Here is a 13,217-nt window from a genome sequence, read left to right as displayed (position 1 = left end):
ATGCTTGATGTTATCTGCTTCTCTTCAAAAGATCTTGGGGGGTTGTGGTGATCCCAGGAACTGTGGAGAACTGGATACCAGGTGAATTCTGCAGGCCAGGAGATGCAGCAAAAGCCTATCTCTTCCTAGACTGGGGTAGGTTAGGGTGCCTAGGCTGAAGGGCTATCAAAGGCCAAACCCAAGGCATTCGGTCAGCCACATTGTGCTTTGCAGTACCCTGCCTGAGATGAACAGAAACAGATCAGGTTGTTCCCCTGCAAATGGCTGGCAAGTGAAAGAGCCCCAGCCAGTGATAATAACGAAGCTGCTGTGTGCTCCAGCCAACAGTTTGCTCAACAAAAATATTATACTGTTATCTGTGATTTATAGTAGTAGCCAGCACCAATAAATCAATTACCCCAGGATCCCAGCTTTACCAATAAATCACTCACCAACACATTGGCCTAGTGCTCATGACCATGCCATCCTGATGCCCTGGTACAGTGTTGGGGAGGCCAGCAAAATTCTTCAGCTACTAATTAGCTAGTGGGCATATGGGGTGAAATATTTCTTTAGCAGGGAACTGATAAGTTAATGGCTCTAAATGTGCTCTTGGTTTTAGCTGGACAGTTTAAAAGCCAGAGAATAGGTGGGTAAAAGAATAAGAGTGGCTCATGGTGACAAAGCAAAGCTCAGAGTGCACTTTTCCAGGGCTCCATGGAAATCCACAGTGACTGTGAGGTCCAGGAGAGCTGTACTGATGGAAATGGAGGAGAGGTCTGTAGACAGTCTCAGGAGGCCATAGTGTCCAGTCCCGCAGCTGAATCAGGAGGCTGTTTTCAATGGGGAGGCTTGTGTCTATAGCAAGCTCCCACTGTGGCCAGGCATCTATTGTTTGCACAAGGGTTGTTTGATAAGCATTATGTTCTTCAGAAGATGCCTACTCCAGGAGTCAAAATAGCATGAAATTTAATTTTATGCCTATTTGACAAAGCTTGATTTCACCTCCAATCAGCAGTGGCGATAAGAGCCCTCGGCACAAGTGTGCAGGGTAGTTTGGCAGCTGTGACTGTGGATTTAATAGGTGAATCGACAGGAACAGCACTTGAAAATCCCCAGGGTAGTCAACCATTAAGGTGAGCCCTATCTTCCATCCCCCAGCTCCCTTTCTGCAGTGTTCTCTGGTTGCTGGGCACTAAAGCAAACCAAAGCTCTGTTTACCGAGTCTACTATTACAATACAGCTACCAAATATTTGCCAGCCGTCAGCGCTGCTCCACCACTATAAATACTTCAGCCCCAGATGGAAAGACTGCCGGGGGCAGGAGCTGGGAGCCCATGCATGGCGGGACTGTGGCGGTTCGGTGAGTGCAGAGCTGACAAAAAGGGGGATGATTTTGTTGCAGCTAAAGAATGATGTTGCTACCAATGACACCTCATGGGTGGGGACTGGGTTTGAGGGCTGGGCAGGGCCTTTAATCTAGGTCATTAAGTAATTGGGATGTTATGACTTTGGGGCTTTTACCCAAAGCTTCTCTTGTCCCCTGTTGCAGTTTGACTGCCCAGAGGGGAGAGAAATCCTCCCCCGCTTGGCTCCAAACCATCCTTCCAGGGAGGCTCTGGAGCAGGATTGTCCCCTTTACCTTCTTTGCAGCACCACTACTATCAGGGCATCTTTCCAGCTCCCTGCCCAGGATGAGCAACCAGGGGCTCATTTCTGAGCCTTTTTCCAGAAGCCCTAACACTGGTGCACGGTATTCAGTGCACAGCCGGCGTCAAGGAGCTCTTGTGCTGCACCAGTGCACTCCCACAGGCAGCCTCTTTCCAAATTTTGCCTTCAGCCTGTATGCTCTGTAGCCATCCCACAGTAGCACCTGGCCCTAGGAGTTCCTGAATGGATGTGAACATTACTGGAAGGCCCAGCTAGATGGGACAGTGGCTCAGGCAGGGCACTTCAGGCTCCTGGAGTTCAATTCAAGAAAGGCAGGGAGTAAAGACAATCAACCCTTTTGGATTTCCTAGGACAGCTCTGAATTTGGGATGGTGCCCTGGGATTTTGAGGGTTCATTGAAATGGGACTTTCATCCTGAATTCAGAAAGCTGGTCCCAGATTGATGCCAGAATGTGCCTGCATCAGGGCCAGTATCAGCAAACTAGGCAGTTTCACGGGCCCTGGAAACTGACTTGCTGCCATCATAGAATCATAAAGGAGAATCATAGAATCATAGAGAAGTAGAGCTGGAAGGGACCTTCAGAGGTCACCTAATACAACCCTCTGCCTGAGGCAGGATTATCCCTATCCAAACCATCCCATACAAACCATAATCCAAACTCTACACAAGACCATTGTCAAACAGGCCACGGGCAAAGCAGGGACCACAGCAGCCAGTGTCCCACTTCTATGAAATGCTGTCAATACATGCTCAAGAGATCCCAGATAGAGGACCACATCCCCTGGCACAGAGGAAGGCAAAACCCCACACAGTCTGCACAAATCTGACCATGGGCACTTCCTCCTGACCTCAAACACAGTGATTGGTCCATAAAACCAATGCCTGACAGTTTCAGGGCTGCTAACAGCCCTCTGTGGAGTGGCTCTGCCTGTATGCCAGATTTTGGTCCCTAAAAACTGGTCCCTGTAGTGGGAAGGAGCTGGTCACCCAGTCCTGGGGTTTGCAGAGGTCCTGGCTGGAGTGAGCCCTGCCTCCCTATTGCTGGATCACAGAGGTCACAGGTGAAAGCTTTCTGGATGCTGAAATCCACACAGCAAAAGCCATGTTATCTGGCACTTTACCATCCAGAATGCTCCACTAACTGGCATCTGTCAATACAAATCTTCCTTCCAAGGGACGTGGCAAAAGTGAAACCAGAAGTCCCACTTCCAGTTTTGCCACCACGAGCCGAGTCCCACTTCTTCCTTGTGGACCATGGCCTGGAACAAAGCAGCCTGCACGGGGCCCCTATCCCCGTCCCCTGGCACACTGACGCCAGAGAGTGAAAGCCCTAGTGCACCAGACATGGCATATTTGATTAACTGGCATATTTGATTAACCGGCATCCCCCATTCCCCATGGAACAGAGCATTTACTGTACTTCTGATGGACACACACTGAGAAACAGTAAGTCATGAGGGGAATCACATTTTGGTGAGGCGAGATATCCCAAACTCATCTGCACCAGTAGAAATGCCAAGTGACCCCAGGGGTATCAGGGGAGCATATAGGGCCAGTAAGACTGGGACCATGATTAGGCCCATTCCGTAATACTCCAGCAGAGAAGTGAGGGTTCGCAGGTCCCTGTGAGGGTCTATTACCCCTGGAAGGCCACTGACCATGTGAGTGTATGAGGATGAGAGGCTGGCCAGGCTCCCAGCCAAACCCATCCACCTGCTCTAGGCCGGTCACTAGAGCTTCAGCCCCCCAGATCCTCCCACCATGGGTCCTTGCCCTCCCTTCCACACATAGCATGTGCTGGCTGCTTACTAGGAATCTGGACTCTTGGAGGTAGGAGTGGGACTGTCTGTGTGAGGTCAGGGGGTGATCTCATAGTTCAGTCTTTTTATACTGCTGTCTTCTACAGAGCACAGTGATAGTTATATCCTTCTCAACTAGGGGAGTTTAATACAGGGGAAACTGAGGCACGGAGAGGAGAAATGTCCTGCCCAAAACCTCATAGCAAGGTAGTAGCAAAACAAGGACTAATACATGGAGTTCTGATTCCCAGCACTATATTCTAGCCATCCAGCTCCCGCTCTTGGCCACTGGTTTCTCTCTTGGGGCATAACTGCTCATTTTGTTTCTCTTAGTTTTCTTTGTCTCAGGAGTGCTGGGCTGGCTGCTGGTCAGATGAGGAGGCTGGGGCTAGGGCTTCTGGGCTGTTTCTAGCTCCTTCTCAGGGATGTCACTTGTGGCCTTGTACCTCAATTTCTCCTTCTGAAAAACAGCAATGGCATTTGCTTCCAGAGCACCACTGAGGCTGAGCACCAGCTGGCAGAGAACTTTGGGCTCCTCCCAGGGAAGGTGAAGGGTAACTATTGGGAATGGATCATACTATGGCTGCTCCTGTAGGACCAATCCTGAGTCCCCTGCACATGGACATGGAAGGTAGTACAAGCAGGAGCTGATGGCTCTGCTTTGCAAGGTACAGGAAGCTTGAGCTGACTTCAGAAAACATGGGCCTGTACAGAGGCAGATCATCGGAAAGTGCAGTTGCACCTCCCCCACACCCCTTTTGATCCCTCCTCCACCCAAATTTTAAAACCAGTTGCTTAGGAGAAGCAGTACATTTTTATTTTGGTAGTGCTGAGAGAGTCCACTGGCTTCTGTCATCTCCCTTCCTGTTGATCTCCACAGGTGTTAACAACCCTCTCTCCTTTCTAATGGTCTTGATGTTTCACTATTCAACCTATCCTTTCTTCTGCAGTTTTTCTGTCTGTAAGCCCTTCCTGGTAATGTCTCTCTTCTATTTTACAGCCCTGCAGACTATTTTTAGCTCTAGCTAAAACCTTAACTCAGCTGTAGAAATGAATGACTGAAGTATTGGAGGCACTGTCAAGATGCTCAGGGCTAGATTTTGTTTTATGAAGCTGAATAAGGGATGCACATTTAACTAGAATGACTACAAGACTGATGATACAATATCCTGTGATGATTGTTTGCCTAGATGGTTGTGTTGTTTTAAACTTCATATATACTCTAGCAAGTTAGTGTACATTCCAATAGTTATATTTATTTTTTGCTTTGATCTTAAGTGAATAATACAGTTAGCCCCTTTCAATATAAGGAAACCTTCTAGGACCCAGGTGCAGACAGAAGTGACAATTTTCACCAGATCTGGCCACAGAAAGCAGTCTATAGCCATGATCAAACACAAATGCATGGCTGCAGACAGCTTCAAAGATGGACAATCAGGTGAAAATCTGACCCCTCATTGCATGAAGTAACAGATAAAGACATTTCAAAATGTAGTGTCTTTTGTAACTTGTGTTTGCGGAGCTCCCAGCCTATGGCAGTTTTCAGAATGGCAGGGGGAAAGGGAGTGGTGGGAGTTCTGTCTTGACATTTTTCAGCCCTCCCAGGATGGTGGGGTGGGTGTATTGGAGGGGGGACGGCTTAAAAACATCCCATTCACCCACCCCACCCTTCAGCACCAGCTGGGGAGCCCCAAGAAGGAGTTTCCTCTGCTGCCTTTCCCCCCCTCCCAGTCTGAAAACAGGAAGTACTGGCACAGAGCCATGGTCATTGCTATGGGAACCTGGCTGCAGGCTCCCAGTGGGCAGCTAGATTCCCCTCCCCCCTGGAACCAACAGTGAACGTCTGTTTGGTCTGAGGTAACGCTGTAACTCAGAACAGTTTGCAAAAATCTTTCTGAGTTACAGCTGAGAGCTGCCCTTCTATCTGCACCCATGTGTTGCTTTATATGTGATGATGTGCCACACCATCTGCACCTGGCCTTTCAAAATCCTAGATCTACCTATGGGTCTGCAGCCTTCCCTGCCCTCCAGCTCAGGGGGGGCTGGCACTCCTGGCTACTCCACTCAGCGAAACCAGGTATCCAGGAGCTGGCAGCCACTGCAACAGGGCGGCTGCAGCAAGGGTCTGTGTCTGAGACTTCCTAGCTTGTCATCTGTGCCTAGAGATGGGGAAGTGGGGCCTACAGCTTGCTCTGGCTTAGTGGGGTGCAGAGTCCAACAGCCAGGAGCTGTGGCCTGCATGGCAGCAGTAGTAAAAGTACCTGCAGGGGTGGGGACAGCTGGAGGTGGGCCAGGGCTGGTAGCCGAAGGTCCTGGGGGGACCACACCCGAGAGGGGAAAATGACTTCGGGGGGCTAGGTAGCTCAGATGAAGGCGGAGAGGCCGCCTGATCGGAGGGATCATAGAGAAAATTAGAAAAAAAAAAAAAAAAAAAATCAGAGCTGGCAGTAGTAACAGCTGTTGCTCTTGTGCTGCAGGACAACTGTGTCCCCCATCAGCCCTCCCAGTCTGCCCCAGGGTTGTCCTCTAGCTTTAACACTGCTGTGTATGCTCAAATGAACAGTGAGTAAGAGAGGGCCAGCCCCAGCTCCTCTGGGCAGGGCCAGGAGGCACAGGTAGGTCTGCTGGGAACTTGGCCTGCTATGAAGTGTTCTGGGGAGGGAAGAAGTCCAGTCAGACACCGCTGGGGGCATAACACAGGGGTGCCGTGCCAGCTGGGTTGCTGCTAGCAGATGTGACTGTAGAGGTGGGCGGCTCTGCCCATGGCAGCTGCAGTGGGTACAGGCCAGGCTCAAGTGTTTTAACCCTCAGCCACAGAGTGATGCAAATGCCAGGGCCCTGCCCACCATTCCAGCCCCATGAAGCTGCACAAGGGTGAGTTTTGCCAGCACACAGACTGTCAGGGCCTGCAGCAAGAGGCATGGCCAGGTTGTACAACAGCAGTACAGCCAGGCAACTGCAGCACAGGGGTACCTGCCCTAGGGAGAGGGACTGAGGTAGAGAGAGAATCTGGCAGGCTACAGGGCACTCTGGCTGCCCAGAACCAGCTGCTCCCAAGGCAAATGTTAGGCTGAAGCATTATGTGCTTTTGGAAACTCAGAGCACTATATGTGGGAGTGTGGGGGAAGACAGAGTAATGACCCTTGGCCAGGGTCACACTTTCACAGTACACTTGGGTTGCAGAGTGGGCAGGGGCTGTGGATCACTGGGGTCAGGGAACAGGCCATCAGCTCCCACGCACACTGACCCTCGCTGAGGATGGCAGCTGCTCTGGGAACACTGCAGGGTCCCTGGCCCTACAGCTCAGGCACCCTACAAGCAGCCTGGAGTTGACTCTGTAACAGTCAGCTGTGGGTTTTCTCAGTCCCATCACATTTTGACCTGTTGCAGCACAGGGAGTACCACCTGAGTCTTGAAATCCCTGAGTTGCATTGGAGAATATCCAGGATATGAGAACTAGCTCCCTGAGACACTGACCCCTCTCAGGAGAGCCTGCAGCAGATGGAAAGGCCTCTGGAGCAGCTCTGGAAGCCAACAGGTGGCAGGAGTTTGAGGTGGGCAGAGCAAAATGAGAGCAGGGGTAGAGCTGCTCTGTTTCATGCCATAGGAGGAAGGGGCTGTGGGGTCAGAGTCCTGATCACGTGTACCCGTTTAGCTCAGCTACCCCTCCATCCTAGCACTCCTGTGACATGCTGGGAACATGAGGAATCAGTTCCTGCCCTCCTTCCAGTGCTACCCATGGCTAGCAGCCCTACCATGTGCCTTAATGGCATAGGAGTCCCCCCTGCCCCAAAGTATATGAATGGGCACTGGGCAGTGGAAAGGCTTTGTGACATGAGTGAGTCAAGAGAAGGGGCAGCTCTGTGGCACTGAACCAAGCCAGAGGCTGCCTCTGAAATCAAGGATGCTGCTTGCCTCATAGACTGAGGGAGGTCAGGGCTCGGTCTTGCCTCTAGCCTGGGTCCTGGGAAGAACTCCAGAGTTGGTCCTTCTGCTCCCAAAAGGCCCCTCTCCCCAGGCACATACCAGTCTGGTGGTTGGAAGCCATGCCCAGCTGCATGGCAATCCCCGCCCCACCTGTGTGGCCTTGTGCTGCTCCCGGGGCCGGCAGATGCTGGGGGAGTTATTTGTTTGTTTAAGCAGTACAGCTCCATGAGCTACAACTGCTGAGGTGCTGAACATCTGGACTTGGTCTTGGATTCTGTCTCAGTGGTCTAAAGAGGGGATGGTAGATATTGGGCAGCCTCCACTTCTCCATACTCTTGCCTAGGCATATGTGTCAAAGGTCTTGGTGTGTTGGTCTCAGGACTCCATACAAGTGGATTAATCTGGTGCCTGACTAGACTTATGCATACACCATGATCCAGGGGATCAATGGCTGCTTCCAGCTCCAGTTGTGCAATGAAGCTCTTATCCTGTGCATAACTCATCTGATGCACAGCAACTGCCTATGGGCTCTGTCACCCATGATGCAGCCCTGCTCCAAAACCCAGGTCACTGCTGAGCTGCATCCTCTCAGCATTAGGCTCCCAGCCCCACAGTACACTGGGCAAGAGCAGAGCAAGACCCAGCAAGGGCGATCCATTCACTGCCCTAGAGTCATGCTGTGAGGTTGTGATCAGGAGTGGGCCCAGCTCTTCTCTCACTCACACAGATCCACCCTGCCTGGGCTAAGCACACTGAGCACCATGGCTCCCTGCCACTGTCAGGGAAACCAGCATGCATAGACAATGCGTGCCTCCTGAGGCTGGGGGAGCATGGCAGCCACCCGCAGGTGGCAGCAGCGTTGTTGATGGTGGGGCGTGGCAGCAGCAAGTGGGGACTTCCCGCAGGCAGCTGCACTGATGTTAGCAGCGAGGGTGGGCTGAGCAGGGATTATCCGCAGGCAGCTGCGGCAGTGTCGGTGGTCAGGGGGAGGTCCCGCTGCAGCCGGATGCTGACCCCGGAATTGCCGGCTGTAGTTCTCAGGGGTGGGGCACCAGTGCTCTACCTGCACCCCCTGCCCGTCGCCTAAGCCAAGAGCGCTCGCTCTTAAGGGGTGCACGTGCACCCCCATGCACCTCCTACACATCACCTATGCCAGCATGTGATAATGAGAAGGTAGCAGATCTCATACACAAGCATAGGCCTGATTTGTTTAAACCACTCACACCATTCACAATGCGGTTTGGAGTGTGGCTGGACTTGCAGCACCACAGTCCTCCCTGCATGTTCCATCAGCATAGCCTAACAGTGTTTCCGTTGCAGAGTGAGTCCAAAGGCCGGTGGTGCCCATCTCTAAGTGAGCTGAGATGGCTGCAGGAGTAATCAGGAACCCAGCAGAGTTCAGACTGCCCAGTTCCTTCCAGCACTCATTTCTCCACCCTGCTGTCCACCAGGATAGGGACTTTCAAGAATTGTCTGAGGAGGAGGAAGATGAGGAGGAGGAGGAGGAGGAGGAGGAGGAGATGGAGGAGGTGGAATCACAGGGCAGTCCCACTGCTCCCATTCCTGGTGGAGAGAGGCAAGAAGTCACAGCCACTGCCAGCCTACATGATGCAGAAATGACACTACAGCTCCTCAGGTTCTCAGAGCTGATCAGCAGTGACATCCAGAGGTACTTTGGGAGGAAGGACAAGGAGGAGGACCCTGACTCCTGCAACATCTATGAGGACTGCTTCTCCCCACAAAGATCGGGGCGGGAGCTGTACTATGCAGACCTGATGCACATTGCCCAGAGTGGGGAACTGGATGATGAGGACTCCCACAGTGCTCAGGTGCCCTTGGGGCAGCTAGACCAGCAGGTTTGGAGGTCCATTTGTAACAAGGATGGAGGGCAGAAGCTGGGACCACTGGCTGAGCTCTTTGAATATGGCTTGAGGCAGTACATCAAGCAGACAGTCTCTGACAGCAGAAGGCTGCGGCTGGAGAAGAAGTATGCCCACATCATCCCCATGCACAGGAGGAAGCTGCCACCATCCTTTTGGAAAGAGCCCTCTCCTGGCCCTGCAAGCATCCTCAACACAAACACGCCTGACTTCAGTGACCTTCTTGCCAACTGGACTGTTGAGCCTGGGCAGGAGCTGCCCAATGCCAGCAGGGAGCTGGCTGGTGAGCTGGGCCGGCAGGCTATGGAAGCTGATCAGTTCAATGTGCTGTGAGGCAGAGGTGCCAGGGCTCCAGTCAGCTTCACTGAGTCCCATAGGCTGGGACCAAGCTAGGGGCTGCTGGAAGGAAGCTACATGCTCCTAAGGTACTGAGGGGTTTGTCCAAATGGGAATTTGCACACCCTGCCACCTGCCCTGTCCCAAGTGACTGTGGGTAAGACTGCCATATTTCTTCTCGTGCCCACTTTCTGCCCCATTCTAGTTTGTAGGCAGCACACAGGAACCAGGCTGATGCCTGGTGCATTAACCTTGGGCCTTACCTTGCTCCTGCTTTTTAAGTATGATGGGCTTTGGACTTCTCCCAGCTGCAGCATCAGCCTTTGTGTCAGTCCCATCAAACTACCCATGTCTGTGTGCTCTGCAGGGACGGCAGGGATACTGGGCAGTGCCAAGCTGCAGCTGCCGCCATATGATAGCCACATCCTTGCCATGTGCCACCTTGGTTAATGATAAAACTGGCTTTGCTTTTACAAGAGAGGGTTCTAATGCTGTCAGTGGGGCTTTGGAAAGGTGCCATGTGGGACTTTCTCAGCTGGGATGTGCCAAGGCCTGAGAGCTGCTGTAGCAAGGAGCACGTTTAATTTTATTTTCCTCTGATTGTAACAGGAATGACTAGGGTGAATAAACCCTTCCTTGCAGTGGCTGAGTGTGTCAGTGGTGTCTTTGGAAGTCACCCAAGCCAAGGGGACCCACGCTGCAATTGATGGCAAGGCCATGTCACAGAGGGGGTCACATCCTGCCCTGGGGAGCCCCTGGTTTTGAGGTTGGATCATGCCCTTTAGGCACACCAGTCTGGACACTAGCTGCAGGTGCTCAGCACCTTAAGGAACAGCCAGGCCTCAGATGTCTCTGCTGGGACATCCAGCCCATGGAAAGTCTGCAGGGGGATGAGAGGGAACCAGTGTGTGGTTGAAGAAAGAGCCACCGTTTGCCATGACACTCCATGTCTATGGAGCCAGGACATACTACTGCTGCACAGCCTGGGGGACCCCCAAGAGGCACAGCAAAGGGAGACTTGCCTGCATTGGCTGCTTGACCCATCCACCTACAGCCAGTCAGAGCCATCTCCCACCCTTGGGAGGAAAACAAGAGCCTGGGTACAGGGCTGCCCTCCTGCCTCTGCCCTGAAACTGACCCCTTGCCCAGAAGTGGGGGGGGGGAGGTCCCACTACAGGCCCCGCTGCCTGGGTGGGGGTGGAAAGACCTGAGCAGAGGTTGGGTGGGCAGGGCTGATGGGATGTCTGGAGGCACAGTTGACCGCTGGGCAGGAAACAGGCAGTTGTGGGCTGGCAATACACTTCCTTCCCCCCCCTCCCCTACACAGTGCTCTCAGGGTGGGGGCATGCCCCAGGGGCTTGCAGCCCATAGACGGACTCCTCCTCTATGGGCAACATGGGGGCAAGGATGGGGGATGCAGCTGGAGAAAGTGAGGGTTTCCTCCCCCCTGCCCCCACTGGCTGTAACTGTTGGGGTAGGTCAGCACAGTTCCCAGCAGGCCCTGAGCCAGGCAGAACATGGAAGGCAGTAGGTTGCATTCAGCTGCCTTGACCACCACTCTCTGTGGTGTGTTGGTGCTGGGGTGATGGCTATGCCATCAACCCCTCAGTGATGCCCAGGGAGGAGAGGCAAATCCTTTATCTAAAAAGCAGGAAGAGATGGATAATGAGCTGATTAAATGAGCCAATAACACATGTTTGCTCTCCAGGCCAAAGTCAGTGAATTTGATCAGCTTATCACAGCAGTATAAGGGCAAAGGGTAACCTAGGCGCCTCATCAACTTGCACAGCTGCAGTGTCTTGGGATGGGCAAACATCTAAAGGCTCGCTGCTCAGCTGGGTCCCCAGGACCTTCCTCCCCCACATGCAATCCAAGGAGAGAGCCACAAATGCTCTGGAAAGGTCTCAGAGCATGCAGGCTGTTATGTTCCCCACATGGTCCCCCACATCCTCCTGAAATAACACTGCCCATTATCAGAGACACCTCCCCATTACACTCAAGCACCGGAGCCCACTCTGGAAGGGAAGGAACCATCCCATACAAGCAGCTACCAATGTGTCAGTGTCCTGATGGGGTGCCATAGTGAGTGTGGACCTTGAGTTTGCCACAAAGCTAATGGATTTGTGTCAGGTACCAACTGCCCTGTGTGGAGGATTGGGAGTGGGGGAGGGGTGCCAAAAGCAGGATGGAGCCTCATCTCCACAGGTCCCTGATCCCTTGAAGACATAAGGTGTCTTGCCACTACCCAGAGGCTAGCAAGTTTTTCCACTTCACTTGCTTGCCTGCAGCAGAGGGAGCAGTCTAGAGCTGGGGCACACATTGGCAGACCCAAGTGTCTTTTGTGGCAGGGAACCATGCTATAAGCTTGGCAATGGTACATTCCCCCATCAACTGGAGTTGTGCCTCCTGCTACACAGTCCAGTGAAATGCTGCACTGCCTCCTGCCTGAACCTGCCTGGTGCAGTTGGTGTGATCCACTCCATAGTGGCACACCTTTCCTGTGTCTCAGGAGAGAACACAGCCTCATGTACCCCTTGCATTAAATACCACACAGCACTTCTTTTAGTGCATGCTGCTCCCATCTGTTACCAGGGGCTGGTACAAGGCATTTATCTCCATCTTTGTGGCGAAAGCTCCTTTTTTTTGTTGGATTTGAAAGGAAGCAGCATCAGAAAACATCTACAAACCTCCAAATTCCCAAAACAGGCAGAGAGAGCACCAGATGTCTGAGCTGGGGCTGTGAGGGGTCAGGAGGCAGGGCTTGTCCTGCCTGGTGGGGAGGGATGCAGCTCCATGGACTCCATGAGAACAGGGGTAGGAATGAGCTGTTCAACTCAGCTGGAGACCAGGCTGCATTGGGTGGGCTGGCCAAGTGTAGCAGGCAGACTGGCACTACCCCAGCTCCCCAGAAGGGCTGGGCTTACAGTAGAAATAAAGTGATTCAGCCTTTTTTACTCAAGTAATTTTTTTAAAGAAAATTTTTCATATTCCAATCCAAGTCAGCCAAATTAATTCCAAATCCATGAGTCAGTCAAGAGCCATAAGTGGCCCTACTATTGGCAAACATCTTCTACCCAAGCTGGGGCTTGAGATGTTTCGAAATCCTTTGGCAGGTATCCTACGTGCAGGCCCAAGGCCAGAGGCTTGGGGTTCGGATGCCCCTGAGTTTGCTTGCCCTTAGCCATAAGGCCGCAGGAGCAAGCTAGGGAGGAGTCCCCCATTTCCATAAAGTGGGCATAAAGCCAAAATCTTCCCACTCGAGCAGCAAGTGGGAGGGTTACTATACATTACCTCCGCAGGTACTACCCCATGCCAGAAAAGCAGTTATCTCCAGATATGACAAGGAAAACCACCCTGGTGGTTATGGTATTTCCACTGCCAGGTAAGTAATTATCAGAACAAAAACACATTTCCCTGGAGCTGCTTGCAGCTGGTGGCTGATGGCTTGAAATGAGGCCCAGCACAGCTGCCTGCCTGTCAAGTGGGGGAGACCCTTTTCTGCTGCCCAGGGGCAAGCTTAGATTGTATTAAGCATTACTGTACATTGAGGTCCTCCTCTCCCCCTCCGCCCCCCACCCCCCTTGCAGCTCACAATGATGTAACACAGCAATGGCAGCGTGAGTG

At 52.6% G+C, this 13,217-nt stretch overlaps 1 protein-coding gene across 2 annotated transcripts in view; it reads left to right on the top strand.

The window, feature by feature from the left end:
* The window catches only part of LOC106723032, a 10,800-nt gene extending 792 nt beyond the window's left edge, over positions 1 to 10,008 (top strand). Inside the window, exons 1-2 of one of the 2 annotated variants that reach the window (XM_014526309.2) lie at positions 30 to 1,342; positions 8,698 to 10,008. In XM_014526309.2, coding sequence (XP_014381795.1) covers positions 8,742 to 9,590 — 849 coding nt within the window. In that variant the 5' untranslated portion in view covers positions 30 to 1,342; positions 8,698 to 8,741 and the 3' untranslated portion in view covers positions 9,591 to 10,008. Of the gene's footprint in view, positions 1 to 29; positions 1,343 to 8,697 lie in introns of those variants that run through there. The other variant, XM_014526310.2, reaches the window with a different exon arrangement.
* Positions 10,009 to 13,217: the final 3,209 nt, after the last annotated feature.

This window comes from Alligator sinensis, unplaced genomic scaffold (genome assembly GCF_000455745.1).
Source record: "Alligator sinensis unplaced genomic scaffold, ASM45574v1 scaffold167_1, whole genome shotgun sequence".
NCBI classification, from domain to species: domain Eukaryota; kingdom Metazoa; phylum Chordata; order Crocodylia; family Alligatoridae; genus Alligator; species Alligator sinensis.
This window is presented reverse-complemented; position numbering and strand designations above follow the sequence as displayed.